Here is a 23847-nt window from a genome sequence, read left to right on the forward strand (position 1 = left end):
TAGTATTACCTGAAATTACTAGTTAGCTTTTGTCAGATTGAGGAAGTTATTTCTACTCCTAGTTTGCTGATACTTTTTGCATAAATGGGTGTTGAATTAGTCAAATGATTTTAATGCAGCTATTGAGATGATCGTGTAACTTTTCTTATTTATTCTTTTAGTGTGGTAAATTATGCCAATTGATTTTTAAACATTAAATGTTAAATTATGCTTACATTCTAGGCATGAGCCTTACTTGGTCATGATGAATTAAAATTTTTATACATTGCTGCTTTCTGTTTGCTCTAGTTCATTAAATGTTTTGTACTTTTGAAATTAGTCTTCATTTTTTAACACTTTTTGTCAGGTTTTTTTTTGTTTTTGTTTTTGTTTTTGTTTTTTTTTTTCCGAGATGGAGTTTTGCTCTGTCATCCAGGTTGGAGTGCAGTGGCTCGATCTCGGCTCACTGCAACCTCTGCCTCCTGTCTTTGTCAGGTTTTGAGAGAAAAATTACACTAGCCTCATTAAATAATTTGGGAAGAATTCCAACTCTCTTATTTTCTGTTTTTTTTTTTTTTCTCTTTTGTAAGGTTGTATTGAGGTACAATTGAAAACGAAAAATCATATGTATTTAAGATGTACAACATGATGTTTTGATATATGTATGCATTTTGAAACAATTAACACAAGCTAAGTAACATACTCGTTACCTAACATAGTTACCATTTATTTTTTCTGTATAGTGAGCATGTTTAAGATCTGTCTTAGCAAATTTTGAGTATGCAGTATTATTAACTATAGTCACCGCACTTAATGTTAGATCTCCAGAACTTATTCATCCTGCGTAACTGAAACTTTGTAATCTTTCACCAACATCTCCCCGATTTCCCCATCTCCATCCTCTTGCATCTATATCCCCAGCTCCTCATAACCACCACCTACTATCCACTTCTAGGGGCTTAACTTTCTCAGGTTCTACATATAAGCAAGATTATGCAGTATTTGTCTGTCTTCACCTGACTTATTTCATTCAGTGTAAGGACCTCCAGGTTCATCAATGTTGTCACCAATGATAGGATTTTCTTCTTGCTGAAGGCTTAATAATATTCCATTGTGTGTGTTTGTGTGTGTGTATATGTAGATACACACACACACCAAATTTTCTTTATCCATTTATCCGACTGACAAACAGTTTGATTCCATATCTTGGCTACTGTGAATACTGCTGCAATGAATATGCGAGTACAGATATCTCTTCATGTTATTGACTTTGTTTCCTTTGGATATATAGCTAGAAGTGGTGTTGCTGAATCATCTGGTACTGTTTTCCATAACGGATACACTAATGGACATTTCCAACAACAATGTACAAGGGGTCCCTTTTCTCTATACATTTACCAATGCTTATTATTTTTTCCCTTTTTTGATAGTAGCCATTCTAACAGGCATTAACTGATATGTCATTAGGGTTTTAATTTGCATTTCCTGGATAATTGGTGATGTCGAACACTTTTTTGTATACCTGTTGACCACTTGTACATCCTCTCTTGAGAAATATCTACTCAGTTCTATTTCCAATTTTTAAATTGGATTATTTGTTTTCTTGCCATTTAGTTGAGTTCTTTATACATTTTGAATATTAACCCCTTATTGAACCCATAGTTTGAAATATTTTCTTCTATTTTGTAGAGTGTCTCTTCACTCTCTTGATTGTTTCTTTTTTAGTGCAGAAGCTTTTTAGTTTGAGGCAATCCTATATATCTATTTTTGCTTTTGTTGCCTGTACTTTTGGAGTCATACCTCCCAAATTATTGCTTAGACCAATATTAAGATATTTTTCTTTAAGATTTCTTTCAGTAGCTATACAGTTTTATATTAAGTGTTAAACCTTTGATTCATCATTTCTAGATGATATTTGTATATGAAATGAAATGAATGTCCACTTTCATTCTTCTGCATGTGGATATAGAGAATTCTCAACATTTTTTATTGAAAAGACTGTCTTTTCCTCTTGTGTGTTCTTGGCACCTTTATCAAAGATCAATTGACCATTGCTATAGCTTGGTCTTTCCCAGTCAAAGCTCATGTTGAAATTTGATCCCCAATGTGGCAGTGTTGAAAGACTGAGCCCAGTGAGAGGTGTTTGGGGCAGGAGGGGGGATCCTTCATGAATAGATTAATACCCTTCAGAGGGAAGGAATGAGTGAATTCTTGCTCTCCAGGGAATGAATTAATTTGTGAGACAGCAGATTATTAAAAAGAATTTGGCTTCCTTGGTTTCTCTCTCTTGCTTCCTTTCTTGCCATGTGATTTCTTTGCACATGCAGATTCCTGATTCTCTTTCAGCCATGGATTAAAGCAGCCAGAGGCCATTATCAGATGCAGATACCCAATCTTGAAACTTTCAACCACTAGAATTGTGAGACAGTTTTTTTTTTTTTAAATAAATTACCCAGTCTCAGGCATTCTGTTGCAGCAGCACTAACTGAACTAAAACAACAATTTATTTCTTAGCTCTTTATCCTGTTCCATTGGTCTATATGTTTGTTTTTATGCCAGTACCATACTGTTTTGATTATTGTAGCTTTACAGTTTATTTTGAAATCAGGGATTGTCATGCCTCCAGGTTTGTTCTTTTTACTCAAGATTATATTGACTATTCAGTCTTTCGTGGTTCTATATGAATTTTCTATTTCTGTAAAAAATACCATTGAAATTTTGGTTGGAATTGCATTGAATCTGTACATTGCTTTGTGTAGTATAGACATTTTAACAATATTAATTATTTGGACCCAGAAACATGGTTAATCTTTTCATTTACTTGTGTCTTCTTCAATTTCTTTCTTTAATATTTTATAGCTTACTGTGTATAGATCTTTCTACCTCCTTGGTTAAATTTATTCCTAGCGTTTTATTTATGTACTTATTTTTGTTGCTGTTGAAATGGGATTTTTTAAAATTTCTTTTTAAGATAGTTTGTTGTTAGTATACAGAAATGCAAGTGATTTTTGAATGTTGAATTTGTATCCTGCGACTTTACTGAATTTATTTACTTGTACTAACAGGTTTTTGATAGTCTTAGGGTTTTCTGTATCTGATATCATGTAATCTACAAACACACTTTTTTTTTTTTTTTTTTTTTGAGACAGAGTCTCACTCTGTTGCCCAGGCTGGAGTGCAGTGGCATGATCTCCACTCACTGCACGCTCTGCCTTCTGGGTTCATGCCATTCTCCTGCCTCAGCCTCCCGAGTAGCTGGGACTACAGGCATCCGCCATCATGCCTAGCTAATTTTTGTATTTTTAGTAGAGACGGCATTTCACAGTGTCAGCCAGGATGGTCTCGATCTCCTGACCTCGTGATCCGCCCGCCTCAGCCTCCCAAAGTGCTGGAATTACAGGCGTGAGCCACGGCACCCGGCCCAGACATTTTTACTTCTTTCTCATTTGGATGCTTTTTATTTATGTTTTTGTTTGTTTGTGTTTTTGTTTTTTAACAGTTCTGACTAGGTCTTCTAGTATTTTGTTAAATAGATACGGTGAGAACGGGTATCTTTGTCTTGTTCCTGATCTCAGAGGAAAAGCTTTCAGCTTTTCACCACTGACTATGATGTTAGCTGTGAGCTTGTCTATATGGCCTTTATTTATTATGTTGAGGTACTTTCCTCTATACATACTTAGTTGAGATTTTGTATTATGAAAAGATATTGCATTTTGTCAAGCCATTTTATGCATCCGTTGAGATGTTCATGTAATTTTTATTCTTCATTCTCTTACCTTTCTATTTTAAAACAATGATGAAACTGGTCTTCTTCAGACTTCTTTTTGAGAAAAACTGCTCTGTACTTTTTAAAATATGACTTTAGTTATAAAAATTTGAACCAAAACGTTACTCTAGGTGCCTCTCTATTTATTTTTTAAAATTTCTTTCCTCTTAAGTATTATAAGATTCAGGAATAAAGCACAGGAAGAAGTTTATATACATACATATTTTACATACATATACACTTGAAATATATGTTATACATACATATATAAGTACATATGCACATACATACATATACATACATATACATATGCCTATATGTATATATTAATCTATGACATCATACACACAAAATCCTATTGTGAAACCAAAATGGACGTGATAAAAAAGCCTCACCTTTGGTTCTATGCCTGGGCCTCCTTTCAACCCAACCTGTTCCACTTTAGTTGCCCTTCATGTTTAGAGCTCTAAGTAAATGTTCTTAGGAGAAAAATAAAAGAGGGCTTCATTGCCAAGAAGAAAATTTGCAAACCATTAGACATGTTGATTCCTGAGGACTCTTCCAGCATGAACTTGTTTGCTATTTACTTGAAATAATGTCATTTATTTAAAAGATCTTGCTGGAGTAAAATGAGGAGTGTGATAGAGGGTAAAAATTGGAGAATGCCCTGCTTAGAGATTATTATACTAATTACTATGTAAAATTGTATAGCAGTCTGGTCTAAAATTTCATCTGAAACCGGTTTGGGGAATGTAGAGATTCTGAAAGCTCCAACAATTACCCAATAGTGATTAAGCAACATCTTACCACACCTCTAATTTCTTCTTGCACATTTGTAACATTTGCTTGGCTTTGCAAGTGTAGCAAGCATAACTGAAACAACAATTGGGCTTGGTGTATTGGCTCATTCCTATAGTCCCAGCACTTTGGGAAGCCCAGTGGGGAGGATTAGTTGAGGCCAGGAGCTCAAGACCAGTCTAGGCAAAAAAATAAAAATAGCCAGGGGTAGTGGTACACTCCTGTAGTCCCAGCCACTCAATAGGCTGAGGCAGGAGGATTGCTTGGGCCCAGGAGTTCGAGGTTTGCAGTGAACTAGAATCACACCACTGCACTCCAACATGGGTGACAGAGCAAGACCATGCCTCTAAACAACAAAAAAGAAAAGAAAGAAAGAAAAAAGAAATAACAGTTGGATGTAGCCATACAGATTCATGAAAATGTGATACCCTACCTTATAACTTTTCAGCAGAACAATACTTAGTAACACCGGCCCCAAACAGAGATGTGATTCTCAGTAAAATCTGTAGGACAGCACAAAAGTGAATAAAAATCACTCTATTTCTTAAATTATTCTATTTCTATTTCTTAAACATACATAATATCTATTCTATTGGTCTTTCCCAGTCAAAGCTCATGTTGAAATCTGATCCCCAATGTGGCAGTGTTGAAAGACTGAGCCTAGTGAGAGGCGTTTGGGGCAGGAGGGTGGGTCCTTCATGAATAGATTATACCCTTCAGAGGGAAGGAATGAGTGAATTCTAATAGAACATGAGTTTTATGTCTAATGAGTGCGTTCTAAGAGAACATCATTCTATTTCTTAATTAATTATATAAGAACATAGTGTCTATTTAGATGTTCTGATTTATCTGTTCAGAGGGAACATAGTGCAGCATGCAGATGAACAGACTGCAGAAGAACTCAGTGTACTTCATGAGCATTTAATAAGGTGATTTTCTTTATCCTTTCCTATTTACTTTTATGATTATGCTTTAAGTTATTTGTTCTTCATGGACTGCTAAACTTTCTACATGAATTAAATTTTCATTGAAAAACTTTACTCCCTGTACTGTTTTTATTTGGGGTCATAAGCATCAACTTTTACTTTGAAATGATTATAGAGCTCATTTTTTCCAATGTTTCATGATCCTGTGATCGACAATATGTTATAGATTATGACTTTAAAAATTCGGTATCAATAATCACCACTGAGAGATATATAAAAAATGACTCTTTTGTTTCCATTCACATTATAAAAGGATTTTCTCATGGATTAGGACACATATACTATCCTGTCATTTTTCAATTGTATTCTTTATTGAGAAGAAATGAATATCTTATACCTATTATTGCTAGATTTCCTGGCAACATCACATGATGTGTCCTAAACTCACTAATGTGGCTCGCTGGTCACAATGATCTGGAAGATCACTACAGCTTGAAAACTTTTGTGGACATGGTGCCTTAATCTTTAATTAAGAGGAAAAAGTATTTCTAAACTTTAATCATATCACCTAAATACAATTTCATGGCCACATTTTATTTTAAAATAATGTGTGCATTGCTCTTATTTAGGATCAGAGATATTCTTTTTACTTTCGTAAAATAATGGGAATTTATTTGATATTTTGAAGTAATTAGTAAGTCCTACTCTCTTAGATATTCTAAAAAATAAGTATTTCAGTGTAGGTAATTTAAAGAGGAAGCTATGATATACGATACCTCTACTTATTTAGGTTTATAGCTTTGGTCTTTCTAAATATACTTTTGCTTCTAATTTGTATCTTCTTTCATAAGGTGGTAATAAAGCCTTATCATCTTATTTATAATAATATTTCTATGGCATCCAATATTTCTATGGCTATATATGATATTACATATGTGACACTTCTTTAAAAATATAAAAAAAATTCTTTAAAAACAGTTTAATAGCAAATGTTAATCAGAAATTATAATCAATGGTGATAATTTTTAGAAAAATGTGACTGACATACAGCATTCTTGGACATGGGATGATGTCCCATACATAGATAATATGTATGTTAGTTTCTATTATTTTGTTTGTTTACCTCTGTGTAATCCCATCATTCAGTGTTATACAGGTCGCCTGAAATCCATCAGAAGCAGAAACATCTGTCTTCTGTTACTTGCACCTGGAAGTGGTATCACCATGAGTCCTGCACTTTTGAGTGATATAATCTGTTTTACTGTCATACTTTTAGGACACAAAGTGGGAAGTGGGATTTTAGGGGAAGAATAAGTATCAGGAAAGGACAGGATTAACCTGCAAGGAGGAGAGCAGGCTGATTATCCTGGACTCTGTCTAGCCTGTGTGGGAGTTTTGCAGTTTCCAGCATGGTTGGAACATGCATGCTTGGATGAGGCCAAAAAAATCCTCCCATATTGGAATTTCTTCATGGTGGTTCATAGTTTATCAAGATACTCATTGGCTGGTTGTGTATTGGTGGAATCAGGTTTGGGGTTGTTAGGGGTAGTTGATAGAAAGGAAAATTAGTGGGGATAGCAGTCACAGTTGCTATGAAGTTAAATGCTCTGGGTTGAAAATGACAGATATGTTAAGTTTGGTGAGCAATACTTATCAATAGCAATGTAGGAACTCCTCAAATAACAAGTTATCATTTTGTGTAAATCCATCCTTACATGGATAACAGGCCATGGATAAGTTGGTGTGGGCATGCAGGAATTTGAATAACACACACTCAAATCAGGGAGCTAGATGGTAGGGTATCTTGTGAACCAGTAACTGGATTGAGAAGCGTAGTAGATGATGAGGGGCAAAGTGCAAGGGCTGCAATATGTTCCTCTGGCAGTGGAAACTATCATTCTCTAGGAAAGTGCCATGTCCTTTGAATGGTCACAGGGTAATTGGGAAATGGGAGAGGATTCAGTAATGCCTCAGACTCTCTGGAGTTGACTTTAGGTCAAGCACAAGTGTCCATGGCAGATTACTGCTTCGAATGGGCTTTGAAGCAGTTTAGTCATAGAATGACACAGGACATGAAGTCATGGATCATCCCTTCTCTGACTTTGTTACCAACTTCCTTTCAGCCACCACTCCCAATTCATGCTGTCCAAGAGGGTTGTTTGTGAATGAAAACACTGATGTAGGAGTGAAAATGGTGCTGGTCAACATGTTTACTCCAAGCATTTTAGCATGGCATAGCAGATTTTCATGAACTGGGTCCCAAATTTTGCTCTCAAAAGTATAGACTTAGGAGACCAGTCTTCATGGTATAAATAAATTACTTTCTTGGTGACAATCTTAACAGTGGCATGGCCTATAACTTGAAAAACACAACCTATAACTTGAACCAATTAAAGATTCATACTTGGTGACTTAATAAAGGAGGGACAGAGCAAATAATATATATGAGACAATTTTACTGTAAATACCATAAGTTTAGGATTAATCGTGTTTAATTATAAAGGAAAGCTCAAATACGTAGTATCCATTTTGTTTTCATGAAAATAATGTTCATTGTTGAAAAAGATTAAGAATAAAGACGGACTTTACTTAAACTCTTCCACAGTCTATGAGTTACTTAGATGTCCAAAGGTCTTTATTATATTGGAAATATGATAAAACTGTAAATAGAAATTTGAAATACAGTTACCAGTGTCTAAATTCTAAGGACATTGCCATAAGAGAAGATGATTGGCTTCATTAGTCATTAGGAGCAACATGGCGAAACCCCATCTCTACAAAAAAAAGAAAAAACTGATATATAAACAACAAGGTAAGGTTAGTGGACAAAGCCTTCCTGGAAAGGATAAGCAGAGGTTATAAGGATAAAATCTTGCAACAATATGAAAGCATTTTGGAAAGTATAACTTAGAAAAGTATAGGTTTCATAATTTTTTCGTATCTCCTGTAAGTTCTAGCATAATATTGCAACATGTTGCTAGTATTTGGTAAATGTTTCCTACTCATTCTTATTATAGGGTTCATAAATAAATTGTTCAATGAGTGGAAAGGCATTCAAATCAAAGGGGAGTGTCCAGAAAAGATTCCCACAGATTAGCCCCAGACCTCACTCAGGTCCCAAGGACTTTTCCCCTTGTTATGGGCAGAGTTTAGGGTTGGCCACCTGTTATTTTCTTAATCCAGGATAATTGAGGTCACACTGTTAGCTATGGCATGATTTGCAGTTTGAGTGGCTGGTATCAATCTTGTGCTTCCTGTTCTACAAAAAGATGTAGGTTCTGATGGGTATGGGGACACAAGATGCTACCTGCCCAGGTTGGCATACTTCCCGTAGCAGCCCCCTCTGCATGCCTTCCCCTCCTGCCTGACTGCCAGGCTCAGTATTCTGCAGAAGCCAGCATTGATGATATCTCATTTCTCAGGTCTGCAAGGGCCCCCTCAGCTGCAGATTGGTAATGTGACAATTAACCTTCAAGGGCACGAAGTCTCAGGTATGAGGCACACAGCAGCAATCAGTTACCAGTGTCTAAACTCTAAGGACATTGTCATGAGCTAGATATGTTCTCTCAACTTTTTTGATATTTTACTTTTTCATTCTTATTCTTTACAAAGTAATAACATCCTGAGAGGAATGTCACATATTTTTTTGCACTCAAGTACATATTAGTTACCCACAAAATCAGAAATATATATCCATTCCTTCATTTCCATTTTATAGAATGCTCCATTCTAGGCTTGTTTTGGTTTAGTATTAATGTTTATGCACACTTTTGAACTTTGCTTAGCTCGTTGTCTTCGGGACCATATAGGTCTAGGAGCAAAGAACTAAGCTATAGATAGGTCAATCATTCAGCGTTACTTTTGGGACCTACTTGTCTTATACTTGTTACTGTTTCTCGGATCTTATTATTCCTGGCTCCAGATATAGTGTCCTGTTAAAAGAATTATAAATCAGATATTATGGTTTATAATATTATGGTTTCCATATTATTAAAATATTCATTTTTCAATGATTTTCCCGTATTATATTAATGACTTTATTATCTTATGTCCAGTAAGGGGTACAATGACAACTCAGGTATCATGTCAGTGTTTGTGAAATTCAAAACCAAGTAGAAAGATTAATCATGTACATTTTTGTATAAAAAGGAAAAATGACAATTGGTCTTAAAGAGGTAATAGAGATTTGGGAATTTAAAAAAGAAGCGTTTCCTTTGATCAGGTATTCACATGCATAATCACACATATATGCTTATGAGTATATATAAAATGTGTAGAAAATATCTGAAACACACCAGATAAATAACATAGTTGTTAACACTATGGCAAAATTGCCAACCTCAGAGAATCTGACTCAGTTGCTTTTCCAATATCTTGAAGAGAACTGACTTTAGCATGGGTTTTGAAGAATATTAGAGAGGAAAAATGCCTTGAATGGCAAAGTAACAAATGACATAACGGGGAACATAGAAATGGGAAATACTGACACATTTGTTGAAGTGATTTATTCCATATGGCATTCCAGAAAGGAAAGGTAGGGTCAGGCAAGGGTATTGATGGACACTTTTTGACCTGTCCCTGTTTATGTGTTCTCTGTTTGTTTGGTTTTTTTTCTAGATTAGCAAGATGGAGAGTAGGATGACTGAGGGTGGGCTATTGATAACAATCTTTGATTAGTAAGTTATCTACCTAAGGGCACTGCAGAGAGATTTGGGATCTAGGAAGGTTTCTGTAAGTTAACTTTATTTTGGTTCATTTTCATTCTACACTCATTAAACCTCTAGCATCTTGGAAGTACGTTGTGGAGCTTAAACTTCTAGCATCTTGAAAGTACATTGTGGAGCTTAAACCTCTAGCATCTTGGAAGTACGTTGTGGAGATGGTAGGATACCATTTCCTTTTCTGAGGTACCTCTTGGACTTCAATTTAGTTTTTCCTTTCTGTTCAGCTAATCACTGTGGTGAATGGTTGATTTAGAGGTACCTTCTGTGGTCCTGAGCTTTTCACTTGGAGCAGTAGCAGGTATTTTCATTTGTCCAGATGCCAGCCTCTAGCCAAGCAATAACTCCTGGGAGATTAATTCAAGGTGTTCTCTTGCAGTCTGCAGGGTCATAGGTGAGGTCTCAAATGCCTTTCTCTTTGGAAAAGAAAAGGCACTCCTTATTAAGTACTTCACATTTTTTCCTTGCGTATCAAACTTATGCACATCAATTTTTGTCATAATTTTCTTCCTTTGTTTCTCCAACACTGCATCATTTTCATAAAATACCTGTTGATTGGCTTTTTATTTTTCTTCACCTTGGTCCATGTGCTTTTGCACTGGGATAATGTTTCTTAAAAATTATGGTATGATGTTGGTAATGTCTACCTTGTTGCCAAAGAACATATTCTAAAAATTTTTAAGACTTTTTTTAGATTCTATAATGAAATAATATGATTTAATAGCTATATTTATTTCTTCAACTCACTCTGGCTACTTTATTTAAGAAGGATTTTTACAAACTTATTTGTACTGTCAATTTCCCCTAGAAATATCTTTAGAATTGGATCATATTCATTTGTGATTTTTGACCAAAATATCCTGCATATCTCTCTTGCCTTGTACATTCTCTGTCTCTTTCCCCCTCTTCTCTTATTCTTTCTCCTTTTTTCCTCACACACAAAATCAATATTTTAAAAATTTTAATTTTAAATTGGTTTGAATTTTTTTTCATGCCATGGAAATATATTTTAAATATTGTAAAAATAATTATGATATATCACATCAATTTATGTAGATTTGTTTATCTCATGATTGCTAGATAATTAAGATTAAATTTTATTCTCCTGGTATTTTGGAAAATTTTGTATTACAGAATATTACCATATATTTTCAGGTGCAGAATGATGCTGAAATAAAACATAAAATCAAGATGCAAGTCTTACTTTACCCTGGCCTACAGATAACAGATTCTTATTTGCCATCTCACCGAGAAAATGAGCATGGTATAGTTTTGACCAGGGATGTAGCCATAAAACTCGTGAGCTTATATTTCACCAAGGATGAAGCACTTCCCCGGGCAATGAGAAGAAACCAACACATGCCTCTGGAGTCAAGACATCTGTTTAAGTTTGTTAACTGGAGTATTCTCCTTCCTGAGAAGTATAGAAAAGACTATGTGTATACTGAACCAATTCTTGGAGGACTTAGTTATTCATTGCCAGGACTTACAGACAGCAGAGCATTACCCTTGTTGGCCAATGATTCTCAGTTACAGAATTTGCCACTAACCTATATTCTTACTTGTCAACATGATGTCTTAAGAGACGATGGACTTATGTATGTTACAAGACTTCGAAATGTTGGAGTCCAAGTTGTTCATGACCATATTGAGGATGGAATTCATGGAGCTTTATCATACATGACTTCACCATTTTATTTACGCCTAGGTCTTAGGATAAGAGATATGTATGTAAGTTGGCTGGATAAGAATTTATAAATATATGATGATGATGTATATGTATAGCCCTTACATGGTGGATTGTAATTTGTGATATTTTGTAGTTTGGGGGCAAAGAACAATGTCATTTGAGTTGTCTAAATCTATATTTGAATCATTTTATAGCAGTTAATGTGTGTCCTTGAACAGTTATTAAATTTTCTGACTTGCAGACCCTGAATATGTAAAATGTATGTAATCTGGCCTATTTTCTCCTTACTTATAATTTATTATAATTATGTTGGTCCTAATAAGAACCAGTGCTTATTAAAGTTGAGAAATAAGAGTGGTTATTGGCAAATTAGGAAAGATAGTTTCCAGATAGGCACAGAAATTGTTGTAGTGAGTGGGAAGAGAAAAAAGAATGGAACAAACTTGCTGCTAAAAATGTATGGAAACCACTGGACTAAATAAATTCTATGGACCCTATATTAGTTTCTTGTGACTATTATAGCAAATTACTACAAATTCAGTTGCTTAAAACAACAGACATTTATTCTTTTACAGTTCTGCGGTCCTAAACTATGAAATTAGGTCCAAACCAAGTCATAGGCAAGAGACACACGTTTCTTGGAGACTCTCTAGAAGGTGCTCTTTGCCTCTTTTAACCTCAGGTGGCTGCCAGTATTCTTTGACTATTGTTAGATCACTTTAAATCTTGAAGGCCAGCATCTTCCAATCTCTTTCTGCTTCATCTTCACATTACCTTCTTCTCTGCCTGTGTCTAATCTCCCTATGGGCTTCTCTTAGAAAAACACATGTGTTTATACTTAGGAGGGTCTACCTAAATGGTCTAGGATAATCTCTGCATCTCACGATCCTCAATTTAATTGCATTTGCATATTTCCCCCACCCTTTTCTTTATAAAGTAACCCTCAGACATTAGGATGTAGTTATCTTTTGGGAGGCCATTTTTAAAAACATTTTCAGTTAAATTTTATTTTTTAAAGGAGGCAGCAGATCAATATAATTCAAGAACCTGATCTAAATATGCATTCAATAATGAAGAGCATTTGAGTATGGACTAGAAAAGTTTCTCCCAAAAACTTTCGAATGTATCATCTGAAATTACCTAAAGAATAAATCACTTCGTAGTCCTTTTGTTGACTGGAATCATAAACAGAAAACTGAAAATTTATTGCTATGAAAACAGATCCATGGTACGATGTTATAAATTTTAGTATTAAGCATAGTCAGTTGAATCCAATTAAGAAGTTAAAAATGTAGTAAAAAATGTGTGTATGTATGAGTACGTGCATGTGTGTGTGAAAAATCTACCATCCAATTGACCCAAAAGCAACTTATTCAGTTGGGACCAGACATTTTTCTCAATTCTCCATTATTCAGAAGGCAATTCAGTCCACAAACAAAATAAGATTATTTTAATGTAGAGAGAAATTAATTATGTTCAAAGAGCCCTTTTTCTTTCACTCAATTTCAGTACCTCAAAGTTAAAAACGCATCCTTGACTATGACAAATGAAAATAAGTGTCACGGGAATCTGTTAATTTTTTCCTCTGAGAAATAAAATCTAAATGGAGATTTGATACTATATGCTATGCTATATACACTAAGAGAATTCTATTTTTCATAATTCTGATTTGACCCGCTTTAAACTCGATATATTTTAAAATTTGTAATTTGTTTTTCATGATACTGAATCTGGTTCCAGTTCTTTTTAATCATTTAACATACTGGCTGCCCATTCTAATTAGGAAAACAAGTACTAGAAATCTCTTCTTTTTAACAGCATGTGCTGATTTGTAAGCAAATCATTAAAAATGCAGCTCTCTAGGAAGTAAATTTTGTTGATTGTCCTATTGTCTGAACATTTTTCACAATGATTCCTGACTAAAAATCCTTTCGATTTTGTAAGCACTACACTAGTGTGTAGTGTCACTAGTATGCACTTTCAAGCCTTGAAACAGGAAGGGTGGCTCCTGTTTGTTTTAATTTTTGAAAAATTTTGTATCTTGCAGAGCAGGAAAGCCCTTCTTTTTTTGCTACATAAGTATACGGTAGAAACATATGCTAAGGTAGGCCAGTCAATCCTTTTTTATTTATTCTGTAAATTTGGTCCCAGAATATTTCTGGAAGGAACCACAGCTAGACTAGCTTCCTTTGCAGTCCCTTACCTCACTAACTTCTTTTGTGGCTTTATCCAGGCACTGTTACTATTTGCATGCTAGTGTTCATTTCACTGGATCTTACTTTCAAAGTTTGTTCCCTTTTGTATGGTGGTGTGAGCATTGTGATCAAGACATTAAGTTTGGAAACAAGTGAACAAAAGTCATCTGTTATAATGTACTTTATTTTATTTTCAAATTGACAATAATTGTACATATTCATGGGATACATAGTGGTGTTTCAATACATATCATGTATCGTGATTATATCACGGTAATTGGCACATCATCCCAAACATTTAGAATTTCTTTGTGTTGGGAATGTTCAATATCCTTTTTTAGCTGTTTGAAATTATGTAATATATTATTGTTAACTATAGTCATCCTACAGTGGTACAGAAACTACCTAGCTGTAATGTTGTATCTTTCAACAATTCTAATTTATTTCTTGACAGTGTAGGGGAAGACTTGATTACACCCCATGCCACGACAGCTAGAAAGTCCAATGTTTTCAGTCTCTTTGTAGCTATGTTATCCAGACATCGATTTGTATTTACATCTCATATTCCTTTCTAAGAGAAATAGTTATACAGAACCTGAGAGTCAAATTCAATATTCTCTAGGTACCAAGGCAAGGGTTTATGTTATAGTTTGTGTCTTAGTCCAAGTCCCAAGTCTTGATGATACAGCTCCACAACCTACCTTCATAATACCCAGGGAAAGTATACAGAAGAAATTCTTGATTTTTTCTATCCAAATTTCTACAACTCATCTGTTATTTTTACTGATGATCTGCCTGTGTCTCCTGGAAACACATAGGTGTAGGTTTCTGACACACATATCTAACATGTAAAGGAGTAACATTTCCAAAGTACCTCCAAACAGCCACATCCTAAAGGAAATCTCTAGGTTTTTCTGCTGAAATATCCATTCCAGCATTGTGTTTGTTTGCTAGAGCTGCTGTAACAAAATGTCACAAACTGAGTGCCTTAAATAAACAAAAGGAATTTATTGCCTCATGGTTCAGAAGGCTAGAAGTTGGAGATCAAGGTGTCAGCACGCCATGATCCCTCTGAAGGCACCAAGGATGGATCTGTTTCAGGACTCCTGGCCTGTAGCAGCATAACTCCAATCTTCACATGATATTCTCCCTTTGTATGTGTTCTTCTCCAATTTTCCCTTTTTATACAGATAGCAGTCAGATTAGATTAGGGCCCACCCTAATAACTTCATTTTAACCTTACCGTCTTTGTAAAGACCCTGTTTGCAAATAAGATCACATGTAAATTATTGGGGGTTAGGACTCCAACATATGTGTGTGTGTGTTTATATACATATAGTGAGATATATATATGTGTTTGTGTGTGTGTGTTTATATATATATATATATGTATGTATATATATATATGGCAAGTATTGTATGCTCCAATTTCTTAAAAGTAAAAAAAGGCCTCGTGCCATTGGTGGTGTTCTGAAAGGAAGAGTCCATCAATTTTCCTAGCAAGTATCATATGTTCCAATTTCTTAAAAGTAAAAAAAAGGCCTTGTGTCATTAGATGTGTTCTGAAAGGAAGAGTCCATCAATTTTTCTTCTGTGCATTTCTCTCTGGGGAACAGGATAGCAGCAGAAACCGAGCTGCTAGCTGAACACAGCATAGGTCATATCAGAGCCTGCCGTGAGCTCAGAGGTACCCTCATGGATCATATCAAGGGTAGAACATACCACTCTTCTCTTGTCATGTTTGAGCCTATTTTGTACACTCACCATCTATGAAGAAAATCATTTGCCCTTGAGACATAGCAGCTCCTTTTAAATCTAGTTCTGATTAATCCAGAACATTGTTCCATTTGGGTTATGTGAACTAGTACTTTTAATTTTTTCACATAGCTCTGTAGAGTCTTTTCAAAAAGACTCTCACTGATAGAACTTACTGGAACAATTTCTCCTAGCATGTGCCTTGGTGAGACATTAATGACACTAATGACACTATGGGCAGTTCACAGAAGTCTGCTCCAAGCCTCACTGTGGACAGAAATATCCACATTTGTAGCAAGATTATCTGGGAACATCTTTGTTTGACTCCAACTCCAGCAGGAGGACCTCTCTCCTTTTTATTTATTTTTTAAAATCACATTTGTGGTTTCACAGCAGGAGCATATCCAAGATTACACACATCAAATACGTGGCTAGGCCCACCGTGCAATAGGTAAAATTTCTCATGGATCTTTAAGACCAATGCAAAATTTATACATATATATATACATATCTGTGTGTAAGAGCATGTGTATAAAGAAGCATTTAAAATATATATGCAAATCATGAAATCTATTTCAATCTGTTATCAGAAATGACATCCGTACCCTAGGTTTTGTGTGGCAGTGGCGGTGGGCTGGACTGCCATCTACCATGCCAGCTCCTCCTCCCGTGCCACTGCCCATGACTCCCCAAACAACTGAGGGAATGGGATCAGCCTCACCTAGGCCTTCATGGGGTCCACACGCTACTCCCCTGGCTGTGATGCACCACCCCTCTGGCTCCCACTGCGTCCTCAGTGAGCTAGAGGCTGGGCAGCAGCCTTTGCAGCTGCGTGCAGCTGCCCACTTTTTCAGCTTGCCTGTAATTGTAATAAAGAAAAACATATATAAAAATAAGTATAATGTAAATTTTGCATACCTTCAAGCCTGTTAATGAATATGGGGAATTCAAGTTCACTGCCATGTGATATACTTTCAGCTTTGATATAAACTCAAAAAGAAGACTGCTTTCAATTGTAGGCCTACACTCTTTGCTTGATTATTTTACTTCATCTCCAACCAAATTCTGTTCACTAATTTTCGTGCAGCTTGCACCGAATAAGGCAAACTTCAGTCTCAGTACTGAGCTACTGCAGCGGTTCAAAAAGATCTATGCCCTCGATGTGTACTGTTTTCCCTATCAGCTGCCACAGGCAGTGATGTGCATGACAGGGTGAATTGTATAGGATTTTATATTCCATCACTTTGGTATATATAATTTGAATATATATGTGTATGAATGTTAGAGTGGATGTAATAACGGACAAAAATAAATGTCTAGTAGAGTGTTTCCCTAAAATTAAAATATGGCTTATACTTTTCCACTTACAGAAAACAAAATGAAAGGTAAGTAAATCAAAAACTGATAATTTTTGAAGACGAATAAGACAAATAACACCACATGCCCCTCGCCAGACTATAGAGAAATAAAAGAGACACAATATTGGGAATGAAAAAGAAGACAGAAGGTATTGAAATAATTATGTGACCGCTACGTGCCATTGGGGGCACACACATAAAACCTAGAGGGCATGGGTAAGATACAAATAGGGGGAAAAATGACACTTCCTATAGTATAGTTTGAAGTCAGGTAACTTGATACCTCCAGCTTCGTTCTTTTTGCCTAGGATTGTCTTGGCTATTCCAACTGTTTTGGTTCCACATGAATTTTAAAATTGTTTTTTCTTGTTCTGCGAAGAATGTTATTGGTAGTTTGATAGGAATAGCATTGAATCTGCACATTGCCTTAGGCAGGTGGGCCATTTTAATGATATTGATTCTTCCTATCCATGAGCGTGGGAAATTTTTCCATTTGTGTCATCTCTAATTTCTTTGAGCAGTGTTTTGTAATTCCCATTGTAGAGATCTTTCACCTCCCTGGTTAGCTGTGTTCCAAGGTATTATATTCTTTTTGTGGCAATTGTGAACGGGATTGTATTCCTGATTTGGCTCTTGGCTTGGCTCTTGTTGGTGTATAGGAATGCTAGGGATTTTTGTACATTGATTTTGTATCCTATAACTTTGCTGAAGTTGTTTATCGATTGAGGGAGCTTTGGGACAAGATTATGGGGTTTTCTAGTTATAGAATTGTGTCATCTGCAAACAGGAATAATTTGACTTCCTCTCTTCCTATTTGGATGCCCTTTAGTTCTTTCTCTTGCCTGATTGCTCTGGCCAGGACTTCCAATACTCTGCTGAATAGGTGGTGAGAGAGAGCATCCTTGTCTTCCGCCAGTTTTCAAGGGGAATGTGTCCAGCTTTTGCCCATTCAGTATGATGTTGGGTGTGGGTTTGTCACAGGTGGCTCAAACAGCATGGTACTGGTACACAAACAGACACACAGACCAATGAAACAGAATAGAGAGCCCAGAAATAAGGCTGCACACTTACGACCAACTGATCTTCAACAAAGCTGACAAAAACAAGCAATGGGGAAATGACTCCCTATTTAATAAAATGATGCTGAAATAACTGGCTAACCATATCCAGAAGATTGAAACTGAACCCCTTTCTTACACCATATATATAAATCAACTCAAGATTGATTAAAGACTTAAATGTAAAATCCAAAACTATAAAAACCCTTGAAGACAACCTGGACAATACCATTCTGGACATAGGAACAGGCAAAAATTTCAAAATGAAGACGCCAACAGTAAACGCGACAAAAGCAAAAATTGACAAATGGCATCAAATTAAACTTAAGAGTTTCTGCACAGCTAAAGAAACTAGCAACAGAATAAACAGATAATCTACATAATGGGAGAAAACATTTGCAAAGTATGCATTGGACAAAGGTCTAATATCCAGCATATATAAGATACTTAAATTTACAAGAGGAAAACAAATAACCCCATTAAAAAGTGGGCAAAGGATATGAACAGATACCACTTTTCAAAAGAAGACATACATGTGGCCAACAAGAATATGAAAAAAAGCTTAATATCACTGATCATTAGAGAAATGCAAATCAAAACCACAATGAAATATCGTCTCATGCCAGTCAGAACAGCAATTATTAACAAGTCAATAAAAAACAGATGCTGCTGAGGTTGCAGAGAAAAGCGAATGCTTCTACATTGTTGGGAGTGTAAATTAGTTCAACCATTGTGGAAATCAGTGTGGAGATTCCTTAATGAGCTAAAAACAGAACTATCATTTGACCCAGCAATCCCATAACTGGGTATATACCCAGAGGAATATAAATCATTCTACCATAAAGATACACGCATGTGAATGTTCACTGTAGCACTATTCACAACAGCAAAGTCATGGAATCAACCTAAATGTCCATCAAAGACAGAATGGATACAGAAAATGTGGTACATATATACCATGGAATACTATGCAGCCATAAAAAAGAATGAGATCATGTCTTTTGTGGGAACATGGACAGAGCTGGAGGCCATTATACTTATCTAACTAATGCAGAAACAGAAAACCAAATGTTGTGTATTCTCATTTATAAGTGAGAGCTAAATGATGAGAACTCATGGACACAAAAAAGGAAATAACAGACACTGGGGCCTACTTAAGGGTGGAGGGTGGAAGGAGAGAGAGGAGCAGAAAAATAACAATTGAGTACTAGGCTTAGTACCTGAGTGATGAAATAATCTGTACAACAAACCCTTGTGACATGAGTTTAGCTATGTAACAAACCTGCATATGTACTCTTGGACCTAAAATCAAAGTTAAAAAAAACAAGTAATTACTGGAAAAACAATCACCATAGCTGGAAAAGAAAAAAAAAAAAATCCTCCCTTAATTTATAAAGCTGAGAAAAATTGGAAAATTAATTAGTAATACATCACTGGAGAAGGCATCAGCAAAACATGGATTCATAGTAATATGAGTTTTATCAGAATTGCATGAGTTATTTAAAATTAATTAATTCTACTGTAATTGAAATTATTCCAAGTGACAAAAAAACAATAAAAACATTCCAAATCTTTTTGGGAAGCAATCCAGCAATGTATCAAAAGAAAATACAATTTGAGCAGGCAGGCATGCCATAGTGACACAGTATCAGAATATATATCAATATAATTTATTACATCAAAAAAATTATAGATTTAGCAGAGAAGAAGATTTAAAAAAAAAAAAGAATTAATAGAGAAGAACCATGTAAATGAACTGATGAAGCAAACGGCATGATAAAATTAATAGCTGTTCCTAGTTTATATAAATCAGAGGAAACATGAATAGATTAAAATTCCTTAACATGATGAAGGTGAAATGACCAAACACAATGGAAAGAGTTAACATAAATAATGAATCACAAAACATTTTTCTGTTGAAATTGTAAATAGGAAGTGATGACTATTATAACTCATATCTCTTGAATTCATACTATTTCCAATTCAAATCAGTTTATCTATCTTTTTATCTTATATCTATATCTTCTTTTCTTCACACGAAGATTCCTGCTTCTCATGTACACTGGAGACAATAGAATTATATTGTTTTTCACCTGCTTTATCACACATTACACAGAAGTCATTTTTAGAATAACATACCAATACAGCCAGCAGTGTGATTATTGAAAATAGTTTAAAATGTTTTGCATCTGTTCTCTCCATTTACTCTCTATTTTGTAAAAATAAACTTTTTATTTTGAAATAATATTTAGATTTTCAGAAAAGTTGCACTGATAGTATAGAGAATTTCTGTATTACTTTCACCCATTTCCCCTATTGTTAACATATTGCATAACCATAATACATTTGCCAAAAATAAGAAACCAACATTGGTATATTACTGTTAACTAAACTCCAGATTTTTTCAAAAATTTCAATATTTTTTCCAGTCATGGCCTTTTTCGATTCTAGAATTTAATCTAGGATGACCCAATGTTTCTATTTGTCATGTCTGTTTAGACTTCTCTGGTCTATGACAATTTCTCAGTGTTTGCTTATTTTTCATGACTTCATAGTTTTGAGGAGTACTCATCAGGTATTTTGTGAAATGTCCCTCAATTTGTATTTGTCCTATGTTTTCTCATAATCAGTCTGGATCATGGGTTTGAAAGGAAGACCACATAGGAGCAATGACCTTTTCATATAACATCAGGGAAAACAATGCTATCACCATGACTCATAACTGATGATATTAACCTTATTCATTTGGCCAAGGCAGTTTTTCCCAGAAGTCTCTACCATAAAATTACTTTTTCCTCCATCTTTCTGTATTCCTCAGAAGCAACTCATTAAGTTCAGTCCACACTCAAGGAGCAGGGAAAACTAAACTTTATCTCCTATGGGGTCAGAGCTACATAAATTGTTTGGAATTCTTCCATAAGGAAGACTTGTCTCTTCTCTTTCATTTATTTATTCAATTATTTATTTAGATCAGTATGTCAAGATGTATTTATATATAAAACTTCCTTTTGGTCTAAAAAGTGCTATATAATATCTGAAGACAATCAGATTTTTCTGTCTTCTATTACATAAGTTATTCGATTTTTTTTTTTTTTTTTTAAGACAGTGTCTTTCTCTGTCCCGGGGTGGAGCGCAGTGGCACCATCTTGGCTCATTGCAACCTCCGCCTCCTGGATTCAAATGATTCTTCTGTCTCAGCCTTCTGAGTAACTGGGATTACAGGCATGTGCCACCACGCCCGGCTAATTTTTATATTTTTAGTAGAGACAGGGCTTCACCATGTTGGCCCGGTTGGTCTCCAACTCCTGACCTCGTGATTCACCAGCTTCAGCCTCTGAAAGTGCTGGGATTACAGGCATGAGCCACTGCGCCTGGCCTGTGCAAGGGAATTTTTAAGTTTAATAATCTTACTATTAATAGAATGTGTCAGTATTGGCTACAATGCTTTAACTTTTTTTCTTGTTATGTTGTTTACCTCATTAATATGTAGCTTCAAATCTTAATTTTTTTAAGATTTCAGGAATATCTTGAATTGTAGTTTTGAATAATTGTTCCATTCCCTTCCTTTGGTTTTTCTTTCGTGTACAGTATCATTATATCTATGTTGGATCTTCTTTCCCTGTCTTCATTTGCTGTTTTTTTAAAAGTCATTCTAATTTTGATCCTAATTTCTTTTTGCATTCACTTATATGTTTATATACTATAAATTTCAACATATTTGGTATACAATACTGTGTGTTTTAGCAAATGTATAGCATCATGTAAATTTTACCATAATTGAGGCACAGAACAGCTTCATAGCTTGAAAATATTTTCTATTTCTCCCTTGTAGTCAAACCCTTTTTTTGCCCTCAGCCCCACAGAAACTACTGATCCATTTTTTTCTGTAAATTTACTTTTTTCAGGATTTCATAAAAATGAATCATAGAGTATGTAGCCAGTAACTTCCTTTTATTTGAAACTTCTATCTCATTTTTACGCCATATTTCCCCTATGACATTTTCTGTATTCCTTGTAGCTTTATATAATTTTTATTCGCCTTTGTGTCCATTTTGGTTTAGTCTTTATTTTTGAAATGGTGTTGTTTGTTTGTTCTTTAATTTGTTTGGGGGTTCTTTATTGTGTGTTATTGACTAATTTCTGAGTTTTCATAATTCTGGTTTATGATGTTCTTTCACATTGCAGATTATTGTGTTAATGACTTTGGCTTATTTTAAAACATTAGGATATAGTTTTCCTCTGCTTTGTGGGCTTTAATTGTCTATAAAGAGGTTGTTTTGCTTATTATGTTTGCTGTTATAATGACTCTGAATGATATTTAACCTCAGTTATTTCTGAGGCTTGTTTTCACAGGAAATTCATTAACTTAGAAGTTAGTTCCTTAGAAAGGAACCATGATTTTGTGTATTTTCTATTAATAACTTTTCTTCTTCTGTTGTTCTTATAAAATATTCCATTTTATTCACACAATTTAATCCGCTTCTTTCCCCATTTCCTGCTTAATTTTCCAATTTCTTCTCAGTATGGAGTTCTTTTCTGGAAGAGCCTTTGATTGACTAGTGTTGAGGGACAGTAGGCCCCAGCCTGTTCCACCCCCTTCAGGTCACACTGAAGATAGTTTATACTCAGCATAAGGCTGTGCAAACCCCAGCCAGTTTCAACTGTTTTCTCAGATTTGTAACCACAATTTCAGGTGAATATTTGTTGATTAATTCTTATTCTGTCAAATACTTCATCGCTTTCCTCTGTTTCCACCTGCACGTAGGGAAGCTTATACCACAGAGGCTTTGTAGTTGTTGATAAATTATTCCCAACATAGATACTTGGAAGCTGGTTTGTTGTTATATTTTTGCCTCACATTTTTCTTCTTATTATGTTGTCCATAGGTTTTTGGTTTTGTTATATTCGTTTCTTTGTGAGTTCTTGTGAGGAGATTTGGGGATTTTCAAAAGTTGAGAACCTGTAGTAGAAGATTTTAACTCTTTTTTTTTCAGTAACTGATAGAAAAACACAAAAATTAAGTAAAAAAAAAGTTTCAATAACACAATAAAATTGACTTAATTTACACAAATTGAACTCATACCAAATAATGTCATAATACACATTCTTTTAAAGTACATATGAAACATTTTTTTTAAGTTCTTGGCCACAAAGCAATTATCTTCAAATTTAAAAAGATAGAAATACAGAGGTTAATAACAACTTCAGACTTAGGTTGGGAGTTACAGCATTGGTTCTCAGGCCGTCACACTTAGGCTGAATTACACTATCGGCTTTCCTGGTTCTCCAGCTTGAAGATGACAATAGTGGAACTACTACACCTCTCCAATCACATGCGCCAATTTCTACAATATGTTTCTTGTTTTATACATACATATATCTGCTTCTACATTCAGTCATGAACCCATAGCAACGTTTTGGTCAATGAAAGACTGCACATATTGATGGTGGTGCCAAAGGATTGTAATATTGTATTTTTATTGTACAGTTTCTAGGTTAAGATATTGATGTAGTTCGGCTCTGTGTCCCCAACGAAATCTCATATTAAAGGAGGGTCCTGGAGGGAAGTGATTGTATCATGGGAGCAGACTTCCCCCATGC

The 23847-nt window shown here is 35.0% G+C and overlaps 1 protein-coding gene across 1 annotated transcript in view; it reads left to right on the forward strand.

Moving 5' to 3' along the window:
- Positions 1-15643, forward strand: part of AADACL2 (arylacetamide deacetylase like 2) — a 30593-nt gene extending 14950 nt beyond the window's left edge. The window contains exon 5 of the mRNA XM_001106757.3: positions 11346-15643. Coding sequence (XP_001106757.2) covers positions 11346-11948 — 603 coding nt within the window. The 3' untranslated portion in view covers positions 11949-15643. The remainder of the gene's footprint in view (positions 1-11345) is intronic.
- Positions 15644-23847: the final 8204 nt, after the last annotated feature.

This window comes from Macaca mulatta, chromosome 2 (assembly GCF_049350105.2).
Source record: "Macaca mulatta isolate MMU2019108-1 chromosome 2, T2T-MMU8v2.0, whole genome shotgun sequence".
In the NCBI taxonomy this organism is placed as follows: Eukaryota; Metazoa; Chordata; class Mammalia; order Primates; family Cercopithecidae; genus Macaca; species Macaca mulatta.